A 20,167-nucleotide genomic window follows, 5' to 3' on the forward strand; every position below is an offset into this window, starting at 1 on the left:
TGGGTTTTTTTTTCTTCTTAAAAGCAAAGCTTTCATAACACAGAGGGACATGTTTGATCAAAGAAAGCCACCTTCCCCTTCTGGCTATCTGAAAAGCATATACCAAGTAGAACAGATTCTGACAGCATAACAGATTCTGACAGCATCTGGTGCTGTGTTTGCCCCCTAATTATCAGTGTATTAATATTTTATAAATTTTACCAACTTATCACAGGAAAAAAAGTAGTGGAAAAGCAAAATGCTGAGGATGCTAGATTGTGGCCAAATGTTAAATGGCCTTCTATGACATTTTTTATCAGTTTTCAATTGTCAAGATTAGTTTACAGGAGTAGGAGGCCCTCAGTTTATATTCATCCAGTTAAATACGTGTCTCAGCTACTAAAAGGGCAAAAATTTAAGTGAGGTTTTCCCATAAGCAATGATTTACTCTTGGGCAATGTGTTATCTCAGTGGTCACATTTTCTGTGATATTGAAAGACTTCACAGTTAGCTACAGCTACCTGTCAGCTGCATCATAAATGAGAAATGGATTTTATTTTTCTAATCTTTTTCCCTTGGCCACCTGAAAAGCACAACCTTAACAAATAAGAGGAGATAGACAAAAGCTGTTCACATATTATACAAACTGTTTATAAGGCACTGAATTACTCACATGATAGGCACTACATAACTGCAAAGTGTTAACTATTTTTATAACATTAATGCATGCATGCCCTGCAAGTACACAATATTAACATGATGAAAGAATGAATCACTTTGATTTGAAGCAGCATGTTAGCGTTAGACTAAAAGAAATGAGTCTTCATAAAAGATTTGTTAGAAATCAGAAAAATTTTAGTCTAATTACTTGACCTGCACATAGCTGAACACTCCCCCCCCACTCCCAGTGTTTTAAGATTTATTTTACCTGCTAATTACCTCCAACCCCCAGGCATTTTAACTTATTTCCCTTTCTCACAGGAAGTCAAGTTCACCCTATTCCCACTCTTAGGCTGTGTACTCTTCTATACTGAGTAGCAGCACACTGACCGGTAGCACATTACTTCAGGAAAACAAGGTTCTTGGAGTTGGGTCTGTAATAAACACTTTGAACATGCAGTACTTCTGATACATCTGATAAGATATTTCTATACAGGCATTTGCCCTTTCTGTAACTTAAAGGTATACCTTTTCAAACACAATTGAAATTATCTAGTTGAATTTTCCTTCCTGATCTATTTAATAAAATAGCATCTCTTCTCCAGCCAGATTCCCTACTTGTATATTTAAGAAGTCTGCTAATTTCCTGATTTACAGAATATGTATATTGATTCAAATTTTCAAGACTTAAACAAGTCCCTTACTATTTCAATTGCTGGCAATTTTCACTATTCCTACTAATCAGTTCCCTCGTTGTGAGTTGCTTTAGATAAGGCAACTGACTGGGGCACAAAGTGACAATTAAGTTCATTTCTTAAATGAGTACATGTAAAAATTTTCTAGGGGATAAAAGCTAAGAAACACTTAAATCTCTGAGGCAACAACATTTCAGTGAAGATGCATAGCTAAGCTTTCAAATTCTGTTCATTTTGCTATTTTAAAAGAAATGCTATCTCCTCACTACATAACTGTAGATCATTGTTCAATATCCAAAAGTGTAAAAACCCCAAATAATGTTTTAATCTTCCCTTCTTTTCTAAAGCATGTGGAATGTGAAAACTCATGACAACATAAAGTGTTTTGTGAATAAGTAGCATGGCAAGAAACCATTATAATGCCTCATATGTAAACAAAATAGCTGTTCTGTGTAGCAGCGCATCTGTAAAATTCTGTCTAAAACAGAAATAACAGGGTTCTTTCACTATTAATATCTCTCCCACAAAAGCTACCCAGGATTTCCATTTATTTATTTATTTCTACCAGCCTCATTACCAATCAGAGTGATGGCTTTTACTGAAATAATTTTCAGAGTGTTCACAGAAATGACAGGTCTATTTGCTGCTCTTCTTGCATAACTGATCTCAAAATGTAAGAAAAATTGTACAGGGTACAACCTCCCCACAGAGATAAATCCTTAACTTTTCTGCTTTCTTTATATCTTTGTAAAGATTATCATTTTTACATCTCAGGCAAGGAAATGCAGGTACTATGAGAAGGACTCGGATGATCCTTGTAGGTCCCTTCCACCTCAGGATAGTCTATGATTCTATGACTTTCTTATTTTCCTAGGTTACAGGGAGTAGGTGGGCAAGGAAATTATTTTTACCCCTTGCTTTACCTTTGTGTGGGCTAGAAGGGCAAACCTACAGCCTATTAAATGAACTACAGTCCCCTTAACAGAGTCCTATCAAACTGTAATGCTTGTTAGAAAGATGGGTCCTAGAACCAATAAAAGAAGCTCATTATTCACTGCTGTTTAATGTTGTTTCTTCTATGTTTGTTCTGTTATAAGCTTTTAGTCTGTGGCTTTCTCTACCTCCCTTGAAGTCCTGTCAGCACTAATAGCATGAACTGAAGTTTAACATTTTCAGTCATCAACTATGAATGCAGAGAAGTTCTATTTTTTCAATTTCATCATCCATATCTTGAAAGGTAGCTTTATGTTGCCAAGAATGCATTTACAGAGTGTATTTCAGACATGACAAAGTTTTTTTATTAGGAAAGAATTTTTAAAGCATCACGTTTCAAATTGATAATTTTATTTATTTAATTTATATTTATAAAGCAATATATAATGTCTTAAAAAGACATGTCCTGCTTAAGTAGCATTACTAAACTGCTATAATTGCCCTTAGGAAACTTTAACCAATCCAAGATGTGGTATTGCCTCTAGGTAAATGAGCAAACATCAAAGAGTATAAAGTATGATTTTAAATAGGATTTGGAATAGCACTTTATACCTGTTGAACACTGACAAGTAATTATGCCAGAATTACTGATGCTTCTCTGCTTCTCTCTATGAAAAGCCTCACTACTTTTCTTTTTTCAGTACAAATAAAAGAGTCCTAAATCATACAGTTTCATTCCCACCTCTGTTCTACTTAGCCTCTACATTTAGTCTTAATTTTCACAGGTAAGTACTTTCAATTAGTCTCTGACAAGCAGATTGCTGTTATATTTCCTCACTGTCAGATTTTTTGGCTGTTGATCCTTTGCACAATACTGGAAAGGCCCAGAGACAGTGTATAAGATCTACACAAATAAATTTTGAAACATGAAATAAAAGCAGCCTCTTGGAATACTGCCTCTGGCACTGTTTCAGCACCACTTTTGTGGGAAACCTCTATTTTAAAACTACTTTAATTGAACTTTGTTTTTAAACTAAAAGTGTTTAACATGGACAAAGCTAGCATAGTGAAACACCTTTCTGAAGACATATGGTTCCAAATTATTTGAAAGTTCATCCAAGTCTCAGCCAATTCATATGTAAATATAAGTAAAAAATTCTTTATGTTTATTTCATTTTGCAGATAGCAGAATAATTTTATTAATTTACTTTTAAGCTTTTCATGTTAGCCATCAAGAATAGAATCAGTTAAAAATGTATTTTGATAACAATTTCATCTAATCTTAGAGTCATTTTATAAACACTAGTTAATATGTTATTTATGGAGCATTAGCAAGGAACTTTAGATCTGCATTATTTTACTGAGAGGCAGAAAAAGAATAAAAGAATAAAGAATTGAACTGAGATGTTTTTAAACTTTCAGTAACGCAATCAGAAAAACCAAACCAGAGACACTGGCACTCACAAACAGACGGAGAAAAATAAAGTAACTAAGCTGGAATTCCCTTCCTAATTCTAATTTGAAAAAGCAATTCTAGTTTCAACAACTATCCCTTTGTTTTTCAACTGCCTCTTACAGCCCCCATCTTCATGTACCTAAAGAATAAAGCACAGGCTTTATTCTTCATATTTTCAGGTGGAAAAAAAAACAAACAACCACCAAAAAACAACAAAAACCCAAAATGAAAATATGAAACTTTCAAAACCAGAAATATACAAGAGCTATTTCCACATTCATGAAAAATGTCAAACCAACTGTTCTAAAGAAAGAGAGCCTGGTGATGCACAGAGCCTGTATAACAATGATGAGGAAATGCATACATCATGTAGTCAAAACTATTTTACAGAGAAAATAAATAAATGAAACTTAAGAAAAACCCTGGTGCCCAGAATCTATAGATCCTCCTTGGGGTTTTTACAAAAAACCAAACAAGTCCGTGTCCCCACTGGCCACCCTCCTCCCAACCACATCCACACATTCTTTATTTTAGATATTTAGATATCCATTTTGCAACATCGATGGATTGCTCCACCTAAGTTTTATAGCAATCTGTTTATTTTATAAGACTTTCATAAATTATCCTGTTATCACAATCTCAACTTTGTAAAGAACATTTCAGAGAGCCCAGCTCTCCGGATAACTGTTTTAAATACTGTACTCTCTGATTTTAGAGAGACAAGGAAGGAAAAAATAACCCATTCAAGCAGAGCATTTGTTTATCATATACTACAACAGTCTCTTAAATACTGCTCTTAAGTAGCATGGTGACAAATCTTCTTTCCAAGTGGTTTTAAGGCAAATGAAATTCCGAGTTAAGAAAATTGGTTCACTACTATTATTACTCAGATATGCCACACTGCTTTTTAAAGCAGGTGGGCACTTGATCTACACAGGTCTCCACTCCACTGAATGTTTTCCCTCAGATGCAGAAAATCCTGATGGTGTGGACTCTCATTGCCACAAAATCAATGGAGAATGGAAAAGGAAATATTCGAAAGATACATGTTATCTACCTAAACCCTACAGGCCACAAATTATTACAGTCAGCCACTGCAATAGCTTAATCATTTGTGCTAAAATGTAATCCCTCACTTCCCCACTAAAGCCCACTAGTCCAGAGCACTGTTCTAAGGAAAACAGAACTAGGGAAAAGTTTCACAAGTCACTGAGATGACTTTCAACACCACATTCCAGATCTGCCCCAAAAGAAAATTGAAACTCCAGGAATGCCTTGAGGTGGACAGGCCTTATCTCAAAATCAGCAAAAGCAAACAAACGAAAGACATAAGAATAGCATGGCCCAATAAACAGAGAATATAAAAGGAAATAAATGAGAAGGGAAGAAGGACTAAAAGAATAATGACATCTACTGCCAAGAGCTATTATTTTGACTTGTCAATGAGGAAAAAACCCAACAATAGCGAAGAAGACATTACTGATAAAGAGCAAGAAAAAATACCATTGTGACAGAAAAATATTGAGGATACTGACATATAACTTTCATATCTATGGATATCTTAATTTGAAAGTATATAAAATACTGACAACATATTGCTGCAGAGCAGATTTCTGAAATGGATCTGACACCAGGTTAAAACTGCTAACAATGTTTTTTTTTTAATCTCAGCAATATAACACCTGCTGTTTGTACTTTCAGATGATGATGTACTTTCAATGCTCCCTCCATACACAGAAAAACATCCAAATCTACAAGCGGGACATTTTTGACCCAAGGAACTCCTTAGGTACAAGAATATTCTTCCATTCTGAATAAACACCCACTCTTTGCAGAAGACTCGTAAGAAGACAGATTAGCAGGATTCTAAAAAGATAAGTAGAGGACTACTGAAGATTTCTGTACAAAAGTATGTTTATTGAGAAAATATTTCAGTAGAGAAAACCAGTCAGATTATGGGGAGAATATAAGAAAAATGTTTATACTTGTGAGCAATGTAACAACTAACTCCATAAATTATCACCCTTAGGAAATTAACACAAGATATTCTGGAAACACTTAAGGGTTGCATAATAAGAAAAACCCCACTATTTCCTGTTTTACTGTTCTAAACATTAATAAACAATTATAAAAACACTGAAATAATGGAACTGAAACTACTGTATAAGTTGTGGAAGTATTTTAGATCAAATCTTACTGTAAAATACCGCATTTTGTAATCAAGAATCACCTCAAAACTCAATACAAGATTTGATTTTTATGTTAATGATTTTCAAGTCAAAGAGCCCTCTCCTACCACATAGAGTACATATTCATCTTTTTATATTTTATGAATAATTTCTGCAATCTCTGTAGCTAACATAATGCTTATAGTCTAGTAAAGTCTGTTGTTAAGACACATAAAGCATCTCATGGTTTAGAAGTAAATTGTGGTCTTGGGGTCTTCCTTATTCCTATACAAGCAAGCAAGAATGGAATTAAATACTTTAAACAAGTTCATCATAAAAGAGCTTCACTAAAGTTTCCATCTTGAATAACATAAATATAAATATAAGCTTATGGAAATATTTGAAAAGCAGGGCCTGCACCACCTGGTCCTAAACTCTAACTTAAATAGTTAGAACTTTATAAATAGAAGAGTAACACAGCAATTTTGAAGATGACTATTAAAGAGTTTATATAAGAAAGCAAGGAACACAATTAAGATCAGGTTTTTTTGAACTAAGGGCACCTAGAATTGTCAAATATGTTCCATTCCTGAAGATACATAAATAAATACTCATATTTCATAAAAATAAGTATTACTAAAGCCTTGCCATTATAGGACTAATAGGACATTGCTATCTCCCACCAAGGCATGGTGTTTTACTACAACTACAAAATTTACTCCATAAGAGACTTTAAGAAACAAAACTAAATGTTATCTTTAAACCAAAGATTTTCCTACCTCAAATTATGCCTAGTAAAGAAGCAGGAACTACATCTGTCACACTTCTTCCATTCCCAAGACATAAAAATCTGCCAGCTGCTTTTTAGGTAGTTCAGTCACTGTTGTCCTATGCACCTGGAGTTTTATCCAGCTGTGTAGATTTGTGTTAGGCATTACTTAATCAGATGTTCAATTTTCTTTGCAACTGTGCCTGGTGGGGAGACTATGGTGGTGGCATAATTTATTGCTTGTTTTTAGACTTCAAAGCCTTTAAAGGCTGTAAAACCAGATAAGTTTTTTGAAGCTGTAGAAGTCAAGGTAGTCTGGTTTTGTTATAAATTTAAGAACTGTAATTTGCATTTGTTTCTACACCTTCTAAGAATAGTTCTGGATTACATGTTTTAGGTGGGGATTTTGGGGATTTGTTACAGAGAAATCTAGATAAACAACACTTATGAGAAGGAAAGGGTTATAATGAGAGAAAATCGATTCCTTAAAGCAAAGAAGCCCTGTTCTTGCCATGTAGTATGTGGAAAGTGCCTTATTTTTAATTTTGGTTTGGTTTGGTTTGGTTTGGTTTTTGTGTCAATTTGTTGTTGATGAAGGAAGAGAATGTATTTTTCACAAAACATTTCAATACCTCTTGTGCTACAGAATCTGGGTGGATATCTGTAAATACTTTAATCATGGCTTACAGCTTAGGGTAGACCTCAGAAGCAATTAAACATTCAGGTGGTGAGGCAAATGCTGAAGAGGTCTAAGTCATTCCCAGCTGGGATTTGCTTTAGCTAGCTCAATGCCAATGTAGGTATTTTAAGTTCTGTACTGCTGATGCACTTTGAAGGACAGCTACTGACTGATAAAATGCTTTTGGGGGTAACATAGAATATTTCTGTTTCAACTTATATTTTATATGTTTTAGACCTTTAGAACACAGATATCCTAGAACTTTTCAAACCACTGAATACTTTTCTAGGTCTTACATTGTAATCTGGACTGCTCAGAAAAGCAAAAATTGTTCCAACCAGTGACAAAATATTCATTGTAAGATATTTAATTTTCTGCTAAGTTAGACACTGAATTTTGAAAAAAAAATAAAATGTAGTGGTTCTTAAAATTAAACTGATTATTTTCTTTTGTATTTAAACCCTAGGATTCTAATTGTAAGTTCTTCTGTCAAAGTTTACTTATTTTCCACTTGTAGAACTAAGTTACTTTGGTCAAGTTCAGTCATTTAAACCATAACACTTACTGTTTTATTTTCAGCTGTGTACAGCTACAAACATCGAAGGAACTTTAAATTTGAGGCTTTTGTAGTCAACCTTCAAATAGACACTTTGCCCTTACACCACGACTTTGTTTATAATAAGGTTCTGCAACTTTGTTATCTTTAGCCTCATAAGAAGCGTAACAGCACTAGAGAGGATTCTAGCTCAACCTTGTATAGGCTGAGGACTTTGTAAAGTTTAGCTCCAAATAAAGCTATGAAAAGGGAAGAAAGACAGTTATTAAAGATGATTTGGATCCAGGATAAAAAGTGAGGCATAGAGAAACAGTGACATAGCTAAAAGGTCAGAAATGCCTAAGTAGTTTCTTTTGAAGGCCTTTTGTTCTGGTGTAGACCAATTGGATGATCTCATGGCCACCAGTATTTGATGCTGCCTAAATATCAGCTGTGCTGGACAACTTTTTGAGTGCTGGGCAAAATAACAACTTAGTGCTTTTCTTGTCACCACTAAACTACCGTTATTTCATCGTGACTTTATGGCTTCTGGTTATTTTCTTCCCAGCTGAGAAAAAAAAAATCCCAATTGCTCTCTGCTTTTATCACACTTACCACACAGAGTTCCAAAATTAGTATTTGCAGTCGCTATGTTATTGAAACTGTCTTTTCTGGGAAAAATCAGAACAACCGAAGCCTGGTTTCTGCAGATTTTATTGCTATATGCAAATGTACAGGCTATGGCAGCCCAAGCTCACGCTCTTTTCTGCATGTCCTGTTCATCAAGTTTTGCATGTACCAAATGGCTCACTCTTACACCTCACAGACCAGGTAGCTGTTCAGCTTGTTCTATAGCTCTTCTTTTGGCAATACAAATAATATCCATTTCTATTTTCTACCTATTCAGAAGCCTTTACAAAATGTTTAATACCTTTTACACATGTTTCCCCATGGCCAGTTTCTTCAGAAAAAAGTAAATATTCCAAATATGCTCCAAAGACTTTTTTCCCCCACAGGTATTACAAATCAGAAATCCAGTCTAATGAAACAGTTGTCTAAGAAAAGTGCTTTAGAAAACTGGATTATTTTCATTACAAAATAAACGACAATGGCCTACTAGTATTGTGTCATTGGTGTTTTGCTTTTAACCATATAAAACTCCCATTTACAGAAAATGTTTCTCAAAGTGGCACAAACAGAAGGCATTCTTCACTTGCTTTGCAATATGTCAGTGGCTTTAAACAGGCTTGCCTTTTTCCACTGCATCACATTAACTTTTTGCTGGATATATTTAGGCTACACCACAAAACTGCCTTTCAGCTCCAGAAAGAAGGAAAGCGATGTGCCTAGGTGATAACTGTGAAACTGTTTAGAAGTTCCTAGTAGTGTTATCGCACACAGAATCCACTACAGATTTTTCTGCGTGCTTTCTTATCTTTTCAAGGAAAGAACCCCCTCCTTTCCCCAAGATTCAAAGACTTTGGAGTCTCACCCAAACATCACTCGAGTGTTTGCCGCCTCTTAAGCACTGAACGAGCCTTAGTTGTTGCCCCCTGGGCCCCGAACAGCGCTCACCGAAGGACTCTGCGCTGTGTGCGAGTGACCTCTTGAGCCAAGGCAGCGTCACTACAGACAGGACAGGCGGCAGCTTTGCATCGGTTTCCACAATGAGTAGTTTTTGAGGTACTGATGCCATTACTTTTCCTCTCTTGAAGATGCAGAATGAAATGGAGACTACAGGGTAAATTTGTTTTTAGTGGAAACTCTGGGAAAATAGCTTTTTATTATTAATTAATATGTCTTCTTTGAGTTGCCAGATGGAGAGTAATTGTTAAGTTAAACCAGCTCGAGGGTGGACCGTGAAAGTGTATTAAAAAATTGTCAGGGAGCTTTGCAAGAGACTGAGAAGTTGGCACGAAGCCTATTTGCTGGAATTCAGAAGTGGTTGTGTCTACAGCCTGCTGACATAGCACAGTTATGGGTTTCAAAAGGGAAATAAAATAAAAGTTACAAATTAATTTATACTGATGTGATTATTTAAAAATATACTTGATTTTAAAATAATCTACTATTTTGTCAGCAATGTTTCTCATGATTCACTTTGCTCAGTGATTAAGATTTGCATTCTTATTTTATGATTCTGCAAGAGTTCAGATTCAGAAAAGCAGAGTTTACATTAAAAATCTGAGATTTCCTGTAAACATATTGATATTAGCAGCCTCTGAAATGAATATAACAATGATGTAAAAGACTTAAGCAAAAAAAGCTCCATAGCTTGTACACAGTTTCTTTGTTCAGTTGGTATTTATGCACATTTCTGTAATCATATTACTGAAGACTGATGTTCTGCCAGATAAAATAAGAACAATAAGATACTGAAGCATTACAACAGCACATCTTTGCTATCTAAACACTGCAACCTCACTGATGCTGTCAAACTCACCTAAACTGTCTGTGCTGTATTTCATAAACCAAATACACAACTTCTAATCCATTCTGATGCAGGAAACACAGAGTACATGAGCCCGATAGCACCAGTGAGGGTTTTTTGCTATTATTCTAGCATATTTTAATATTCTAGGATCATTTTAACCCTACAAAATGCATTTTGTAACTCAGTAGGACTGAAATATGTATTTAAGCATAATAGACTCATGGTGGCAAAAACATTCAAGCCAAGAGCAGAATTGTCTACAGACTGACTCTCAGTACCTTAATAGTTTTCTTAGTTCCTTGATGGGTAGTACCCTAGAGGTAGTACCTACCTTTATGTCTTTTGCTTTCTTAGTAAGAAACTTTGTAAGAAAGATTGCTGTTCAAGTTGTGGAAATATGGATGTTAAAAATGTTTAAATACTAGGAAAACTAAGTTCTTTGAGGTAATATGTATCATGGTAAACTCTCACCTTTAAGAAAGACTGTTCGGGTTTTTTTCCTTCTAGTTACATTATCTGTGCATGTGACTTGGCAGAGCAGCTCTTTCTCCCTGTGCCATCTATTGGCATAGAGATGGGGGAATGGGTGGGATTCACCTCACCTTTTATAACAAACCAATAAGGAGGTTTTAGTCTGAAGTATTTGACTTAAGTTCTTATCAATGTAACAAACAGTTAAGTGACTTTTGGTAGATGCGCTTTTCTCTAGTGAGTGCTGATGGAGTCTAGGGTGACCTATGTTAAATATCTAATCTACAGATGGTTAAGGTGAAAAGTTCTTTAGTATTAATTAATAGTAATTACTTTTTTTCCTTAAGAGTGGTCCCTCTGACTGTTCCTAGTACTCTATTTTACAACTCAAAACTCTCAGTAACAGTATGTCAGTTGTTGTATCACAGAGTTGTTAAGGTTGGAAAAGACCTCTAATATCAGCGAGTCCAACCATTAACCCAGCACCGCTCTGTTCACCACTAAACCATGTCCCCAAGTGCCACATCCCCATGCCTTTTGAACACATCCAGGAATGATGATTCCACTACTTCCCTGGGAAACCTGTTGCAATGGCTAACCACTGTTTCTGCAAAGAAATATTTCCTAATATCCAATCTAAATCCTTAAGTATTACTTTAAACCAAAATAACTTGTGAGGTACTATATAAACTAGAGGTATAATGTACCTCTGTGTGTCATAAGCCATCATATTAGCATGAAGGCTCAGACCTGTGAGGTTCCGAACACTGTCTATGCAGTGCTTAATTTTAGAAGGAAAGGAAGACAGTGGAAAGTATTGTGAGTTATTCATAACAAAAATAAAACAACTAAAACAGACAAACTTAGGCAGCAGCTAGTTGTAGCTTTTGTCATTGAACAAAAGCAAATGCACATAAATTTCACAATAAAGCATCAGAAGAGGTTTTGAATAGTGAATCATCTTAATGACTTAGAAATGTCTTGCACAATAGGATTCTTGGTCAGATTTAGAAAATTTTAGATTTTAGTATAGACCTCAAATCCCATTGCTATGGGTCTTGGAGACATTCTAATTAATCGGCAGTAAACAGTATATCAGCTACCCGAGATGCTCTTCAGAGGCAAGTTGTGAATTCTTTTATCTAGATTAATGAGGTAACAATTACACAGAACGCTGCTAGAACCAATTCTTTTTCTAATGTTGCCATGTGGCTCTTGAATCAAGCAGAAATTAATTTCTCAAGCAGATAACAGTGAAACACTCCAAAGAAGTAAAGCCATCAGAATCTGTTATTCCTGTGCTTTGTAAAACCGCATGATTGACTGTTCTTGTATGACTACCTATAAGCAGGTTTGCTGTGATACCTGACCTTAGGTATCTTCCACAATCAGGTGATGATATCTGGTGACTTAGCACTTACCTGACATCAGGGACTGGGTTGCCAGTGACTCTGCACTCCAGCAAAACTTTGTTTCCTTCAGCAACTTCCTGGCTCCGGAGCTTCTGAGTGAATTGAGGCGGTGAAAATTCATTCTCTTCCATATTGACGAAGGGACGGCAGAGGATCATTTTGCTGTGAGCGATGCTGCCCCTTTCAGAAAAATGTTCTCCATTCAGATGAACTCCATGTAATTTTGCCTCGGGGTCAGTCTCTTCATGTGGTTTGTCAAACTCCTGGTTCACCAAGGTACTTAAAGCTGGTTGTTTCTTGTTGGGAGAGAGGTATCCACTATCTGGAGAAGAAGAGTCCCCATCAGGACTTCGGCCTCTTGCCTGTGCTGCCTGTCTAAATATTGATGACAATTCTTCTATAAATGTGGCAGCTTTGTCACACATCTTGTTCCTGAAAGGAACTTCTTCCTGGGATGTTGATTCAGACTTTGGGCTTGTCTTAGGCATATATGGACCATCTTTCTCCGAATGTTTCAGTTTTCTAATGAAGCTGGGACTAGCAGTTAGAAAAGGTGTTTGCCTCCTAGAAACTGTGACAAAACTATCTGCTGTCTGAGGTGTGGTGGATTGCTCTTTCTGATTCCTCGGGACAACGTGACTTGCGGTAGATGAAGTCAGACTGCTTGCTTGAGGCCTCTGTAAAGCATCTTGCTCATGCAGTTTGCTGTCCCCAAAAGAAGGTATTTCTGAGGGGCTAGAAAGAGAAGTGTTGAGACAATGAGTAAAGTCTGGTGCTGCATTCTGATCCTCTTTCATGGAATTAGCAATGGCTTCTCGAGCTATGTCAAGGCTCTTACATATCTCCTCCTGTGTAAGGAAGGCAGAAAGTTCATTTGAAAATTCACCATTCTGTATGTCTGGCAGGGAATCATAGAAAAAGTCATGATAAGATGAAGCTTCTGACATATTTTCAGGATATTCCTTATTGGTGCCTCTCTCTGCACAGTAAGCCTCCTTCAGCATTTAAGAAAGAGGCAAGACCTGGTCACAGCTTCTGTCTTGCATCCTGGAAGACACAAGTATAATTTCTTAATGAAAAAACTTCTCAGTTAAAAAAAGCTCAGTTATATCCTTGCTTCCATAAGCCAGACACAAAACTCAGAGATGAGCAGAACCCAATGGCGCAGGAAATACTTATCATAAACCTTGGTTTCTATTAGAATGGGTTGAGGCTGCAAGTTGTCTAGGTGGAAATGAGAACACTTAGGAGTCACTTTTCTCATGCATCTTCCCTCACAAGTATGAAGAAATCCTTTGTCTGTGCATTGCCTAGCACAAGCTCAATTCCCTTGAATCAATATGTATACAGAATCATAGAATAGAAATGTAGAATCAGCCAGGTTGGAAAGGACCTCTGAGATCATTGAGTCCAACTCCTGATCCACTACTGCCGTGGTTACTAGTAACCATGGTGGTTGTAGAGTGTGATGAAGTCTCCCCTGAGCCTCCTCTTCTCCAGGCTAAACAACCCCAACTCCCTCAGCCTCTCCTCACAGGACTTGTGCTTAAGTCCCTTCACCAGTTCCTCTTCTCTGGACTTGCTCCAGCACCTCAATGTCTTTCCTGAACTGAGGGGCCCAGAGCTGAACACAATACTCAAGATGTGGCCTCACCAGAGCTAAGTACAGAGGAAGAACCACTTCCCTAGTTCTGCTGGACACACTGTTCCTGATCCATTGGCCTTCTTGGCCACCTGGGCACACTGCTGGCTCATGTTCAGCTTCCTGTCAATCCAAACTCCCAGGTCCCTTTCCACCTGGCTGCTCTCCAGCCACTCTGTGCCCAGCCTGTAGCGCTGCAGGGGTTGTTGTGGCCAAAGTGCAGGACCCAGCACTTGGCCCTGTTGAACCTCATCCTGTTGGAATCAGACCATCTCTCCAGCTTATACAGGTCCCTCTGAAGAGCTCTCCTGCCTTCCAGCAGATCAACATTATCTCCCTTCACCTTGGTGTCATTTGCAAATTTGCTGATGATGGACTCAATCCCCTCATCTAGATCATCGATAAAGATATTAAACAGGACTGGGCCCAGCACTGATCCCTGGGGACACCACTGGTGACCGGCCGCCAGCTGGATGCAGCCCCGTTCACCAGCACTCTCTGGGCCTGGCCCTCCAGCCAGTTCTTAACCCAGTACAGAGTGCCCCTGTCCAAGCCATGGGCTGCAGCTTTTCCAGAAGTGTGCTGTGGGAGACGGTGTCAAAGGCTGTGTTGAAGTCCCGATAGACACATCCACAGCCTTCTCATCCACCAGGTGAGTCACCTGATCATAAAAGGAGATCAGGTTGGTCAGACAGGACCTGCCCCTCCTAAACCTGTGTTGGCTGGGTTTGATCCCTTGTCCACCCTGTAGGTTCTGTGTGATCGTACTTAGGATGATCTGCTCCATAACCTTGCCAGGCACTGAGGTCAGGCTGACAGGCCTGCAGCTTCCTGGGTTTTTTTGTAGATCTTTTGTAGATCGGCGTGACATTCACCAACTGTTGTTATTGTGTTGTTATTTCACATCAATGCTATTACACTTCAATTTTTTCTGGTTTTAGCCTTATGAAAATTAGGGGAATATATTTACTTTTCTCTTTTCCATAGCAGTGTCTTACAGACACTAAACCCTAAAATTCTCAGAGACAAAATGTTCTAGCTGAAACCATTATGAGGATTCCAAGTAATCCTTTCTGATTAATGTTGATAATTTGTTTAATATTTTACTTATTGTGCTAACATTTTTAAGTTTACCAACTTAGTAGCACTTTCCTCAACTCTGATAAATGAAATATCAAGACACCGTACACTAAAAGTAAAACACTGAAGAAATAGATTTCGCAAGCCCTATATCATCCTGCACAATGTACGTGAATAACGTATATTTTGTACCAGTTTCACAAAGACATCTATACATCTCCAGTTTCCCAACATTATTTCAGGATTAGGATGCACATTCTATGCCTCTTTAAAGTCAGCAATAAACAAGACATCAGGAAAACCACTCTTTTCCCAAGGGAAGGATCTGCCTGAGAATCTCCTTGCAGAAATTTGTTTGTCTAGCTGGTCAACAGGTTGTGGCTGATCTGATCTTAAATTTAATCACTGCTTCTGCAAAGCATATAATTAAGTTTAACATCAGTGGTTTTAATAACCCTTGAAAATTCTCTTATTCTTATGATAATTTCTAAGAGGTCAATTTTGCATAAGATTTTTTTTTTTAAGTATATTTTCTCTTAATTGTCCAAAATATTTCTCCACTGATAGACAGGTGGCTTGACAGTCATGCGATGCACTCGGATGTATTTTACATCAGCTTGTGCAAGCTCCAATTACCTTTAATCACTTCACCAGGGCTTACCCGGCATGTAGTCATTAACTGACTGATAGATTATTGGAATTCTTGGCCTGGCACATGCACCTCTTGATATGCCTATCTTGCCAACAGATTACAGCTCAACACATAAAAGAGAAGCATAAGAAAATCAAAGCATTTTAGGATTTGATATATGTTTTTACAGAATACAGTGATAAGCTTATTATTTGTGGGATTGCATCTTTCTTTCCTTTTATCTGTGTTTACAGAGCAACAAATTTAGCAACCATACCAATCTCTTGTCAACAAATTCTAAAAAAGTGTATACAGTATAAGTGACTACCACGTAGCAGCTTTAAAGAATGAATCTGAGAAGCACAGCAAACAGTTGGTCAAGAGGCTCAGCTGTTAAGGCATAAGCTGGATGAATGCCAGGGAACCAAGGGTTAAACATGGAGAGTTTCTCCCTCCTTAATCTTAGTTGTTTTTTAGAGCTTGAATAAAACTTTGTTCATTCAAATGAACGAAGACTCTAGTTTACTCTTTGGACAACCTGTAAATATCCAGGCTTCAAACTGTATCTTTATTTAAATCTCATACATACCAGTTCCTAGCTTGTTCACATCCCAAAGTGACACATTACATACTCAGATAAACTTCTTCGACTTCTAACACCAAGCTGCTCTGCTCTTTCAATGGGCTATGGTAGGAGGACAATTTTACTCATTGTTAGCCATACAACATGATGATTAAAATTAATTATTATAAATTAGCATATCTCTTCCTAATACTCAATTTTATAATTAGAAAAGTATAATGGCTACATATGTTAGAATTTTCAAAGCCCACTGTCTACATTTAGGTAAATCAGTCTGCATCTGGATATTTAGATCAAGTCAATGAATTTAAACGTGTGCTGGTTATACACAATTTCTAATGCTGATCAGCCTTCTTGGGGAGAAAGGTCTGGTGCCTAAAAATGTATTAATATATCTAGCTTTAGACAGCGGAATAGAAGCTTCCAGTATAAAGACATTTTTCAGCCACACTGTAACACATAAACCCACTATTCTTTTAGTGCAACTTGTAAGCACAGTGAACTGGAGGTGAAGTATCTCTAACCCTATCAAGTAGCATATAAGATCATAATTAGAAATTTCAAATGCTATTTCTAGCTTCTCCAAGTTAGACTACAATGTATTTATAACAGTTTTCATCATCATTACTCCTTAGGTAACCTGAAAAGCCGTATACTATATCATTTAAAGACACAAACATAAAATACAATGTTGCATGCAGATCAGTGTTTACCTGTACTTCCCACATTTTTACATACAGACTATTTATAAAGTCCTATTTGTATATATTTAAAAATTACTCCCAAGCAAAAATACATTTTTATATCATGCAGTTTAAATATTTATTCAAAAACCAATATAGATGCTCTAAGGAATAATATGGTAAATAGTAAATTCAAAATGTACTGGATTACAATTATCAGGAAAAATTTGAATAATTAATAAAATCAAGGTTTTGAAGGGATATATAATAAAATATGGAAAAACATAGAAAATGAAAGAATGCATTTCAAGGAAAGTATAAGTATCCTGAATTTGTAGAACCTGTCCCATGAGAAATTATGACTTAATATGACCCAAAGCCTATCTATTCAAAAGAATCAAATGAAAGAAGAGATGTATCTAGTAAGATTTAAAAAAAAAAAAAAAAAGGCACTCATCTTTTCTCTGAATTTTGAAATCCTGCAAAATTACTCCCCAAAGTACAATAATTACATTTAGCAGAAAATATAAAACAGACCTTACAATGAGCAGGCCAACATGCAGACTCTTAGGTATATTTAACAGCAGGTAAAGTTGTTTTTCTCCTTTGTTATCTAAGTAGGCTTAAAGTTGCTCCAGCTATTCTCTAAAGATTGCTTGGTCCTCAGTAAGCCTTGAGAAGACTGTGGCCTGTGCATTACATCTGTCCTCTGTGACTATGCAATTCATATCCCACTCATCTATATTTGGTAACTGAACTCATGTTTCAGCAGACTGCCGCTATCTGGAATTCCAGAAGAAGCAATGTTAAGCCTGGAAGTGGCACAAAGATCTGTGCACTTACTACTCATACATTCAGAGAACTTAGCCATTTTCTTCCTGTTTAATTTTATACTAACAGGCTTTTAATTTTTAGTTTTTTAAGAAATAAAATTAGCTATTTTCATGACTATAAATAAAATAATTTTCTTTTTCTACTAAAAATAGTTTAAAATAACCCTTGCGTACCTTAAAATCTTCCAGGAAAAAAAAATAGAATCATAGAATCATTTAGGTTGAAAAGACCCTTGACATTTTGAGAGTTATCTGTAGAAATAGTACATCTTTTTGTGATAATTGATAGTTACTAATGTGTAGCCAAGTACTACACTGTATAAATAAATTAACCTACTGAATTTTCACATCTCAAATGTGAAATCCTATCATCAGAAAAGAAGTATCTCTCTCAGAAATGAAACATAAAATCCCTGGAAAACATGTATTCTTTGAAAAGACCCCACAACTCTGACGCATTTATTAACATTGAAAGAATGAAAATGCATTTTTGGTTTCTATATTGATGTGTTGTAATGAAATTACCTAAAAGGATTTTATTTCAGATAATTTTACAGTGATTTCAGTGTGTCAAATAAGATCAGAATCATCATTCTGAACATTTCTATAAAATAGAATAAAAACTAAAACCAAAATAAACAGATAAATAAACACAAGAGTTTATCTGTTTATCTAAGAGTTAATCATTGTACACCTAATTTTCAAACAGTCACCCCACAGAGTAAATTAAGGTCCTTTGTCAGGCACCCAGTGTTTCTACTAAATGCATAAGACAACCTTGGAACGGGAGTCAAAAATAGCCTGCATATAAACGGTAACAAGCTGCCTTGGGCTATCCTCAGCATTTTCTACAGGGAGTGGGTAGATGACATCCTGGTTCTTGGAACTGTGTGTTTAAATTGTCACTTCTGCAAAGAAAATGTATCTGCCTGGAGACACCCGCAGAGATCATTTTTAAAGAAATTCAAAGCGATTTAGCTTTTATGGATACCGTTACACTGTTGTTTTGCGTAAATCAGCTATGCCTATATTACTTTTTCTACAGCATGATAGAAACAGCTGCCCAGAAATGCAAAGACCTGTGTTCAGTTTATTCCTACTGGCTTCAAGTGCTAATGAAATACTCTTTAAAGCGTGAAAACTTATTAGAGTAAGGTTTTATACAGCTCTATTAAGTCGTGAGCAAATTTTTCCAACGTCATTCTACTAAGATTTGGAGAATGTTTATATCCTTTCACCTGTACCGAATCTTTTGGAAATTTAATTTTTGAACAAGACTTTCCATTTTTATTGCAATAATAAACTATATTCTCCTTTACAAAAGTGGTAAAGGCAGTAAGTCACTACAAACAAATGCCAAAGGGACTAAAACTTTGGAACAATTACACATTTTGAAAGATAAATGTGCAATAATATGCAATGGTGTAATATTTTAGCAATTGCATGTAAAATTTTAAATTAATAATAACATCAAACATGATAAGGGATATTATGGCTAATATACTCACTCCATTTATATTGAAATATTATGGAAAATTCAGCTGATGAACAGAACTCCATGGAGATAATGTTTTGTAATACTAGTCATTCTGAGTCATTAAAAATCTCATGTCATGAACCATAAAGCTATTCTGGTTCTACAAATTTTCTACTCCATCTGATGAAGAGGTTACACAATGCGAAACAATTTAATCGTTAATTGGGCTAAACTGAAAATATAGTAAGGACGACTCCTTATCCTAGTAATTCATGTACTTACCCAAGAAAGCAGAACACCTTTGTTATGGTTCCGGTTATTCTATATCTTAATCTAGATAGCAGCAGGATAAAATACAAGTAGACAGGCAATCTTCTTTCCAAGACCTGAAGTCAAACACCAGTATGCAAACTTCAAATAGGAATCTCTAAGAACTGCTTCTACTTTAAGCATCAGAGACAGATAAAACGCCCTTTACCAGTTGCCACAGAAACATCCAGTTATTTTGAGTTACATACAGACATTTTTTTCCACCTCTGAAAGAGCAAAAAAAATAATCTGGTCTCTTGTGCCTAAACAGATGGGGTCAATGTCTTGCTGTATTTTAATGCAGATTCCCATAGCTTTAGGGGTTTTTTGTTTTCCCTCAAAATACCAGGCAACATTTAATTTTGCTTGTAACTATAGTGTAAATAGATTTTTTTTCATAGCTAGAGCTAATTTCTGTTTCTATAGAGTGCTTTGGGAGTACCTATTGTCATGTATGTATAAAAGTGCAAGTGAAATAGTTAAGCAGTGTTAATGGTACTCACATACCATTTTTCCAAGTTTCTAGAAGAGTTTCCCAGAGGATTTTCATAGGAGGGCAATGGAAAAACACATACACTTTCAGTTTTTGTTAGCAGTTGTACCAGTTCTTGATCTAGAAGAAATGCACCAGTCATTAAATTTAAACTGTTAAAAGAACAGTGATAAAAACTCCCACCTTTCTTTTACAGAATATATCATCAACAAAGAGATTGAGGGGCTGCAAGTAACAACAGTTCA

At 36.2% G+C, this 20,167-nt stretch overlaps 1 protein-coding gene across 5 annotated transcripts in view; it reads right to left on the reverse strand.

Annotated features, from left to right (window-relative positions):
• PALLD (palladin, cytoskeletal associated protein) overlaps positions 1–19,556 on the reverse strand; it is a 200,840-nt gene extending 181,284 nt beyond the window's left edge. For 2 of the 5 annotated variants that reach the window (XM_050338272.1, XM_050338268.1), the window contains exons 1-2: positions 19,403–19,556; positions 12,201–13,238 (exon numbers count right to left, since the gene is read on the reverse strand). In XM_050338272.1, coding sequence (XP_050194229.1) covers positions 12,201–13,195 — 995 coding nt within the window. In that variant the 5' untranslated portion in view covers positions 13,196–13,238; positions 19,403–19,556. Of the gene's footprint in view, positions 1–12,200; positions 13,239–17,347; positions 17,507–19,402 lie in introns of those variants that run through there. The other 3 variants (XM_050338271.1, XM_050338269.1, XM_050338270.1) reach the window with 3 other exon arrangements.
• Between the last annotated feature and the right edge of the window lie 611 nt (positions 19,557–20,167).

Source organism: Myiozetetes cayanensis, unplaced genomic scaffold (assembly GCF_022539395.1).
Source record: "Myiozetetes cayanensis isolate MyiCay16 unplaced genomic scaffold, myiCay2020 scf7, whole genome shotgun sequence".
Taxonomy (NCBI): Eukaryota; Metazoa; Chordata; class Aves; order Passeriformes; family Tyrannidae; genus Myiozetetes; species Myiozetetes cayanensis.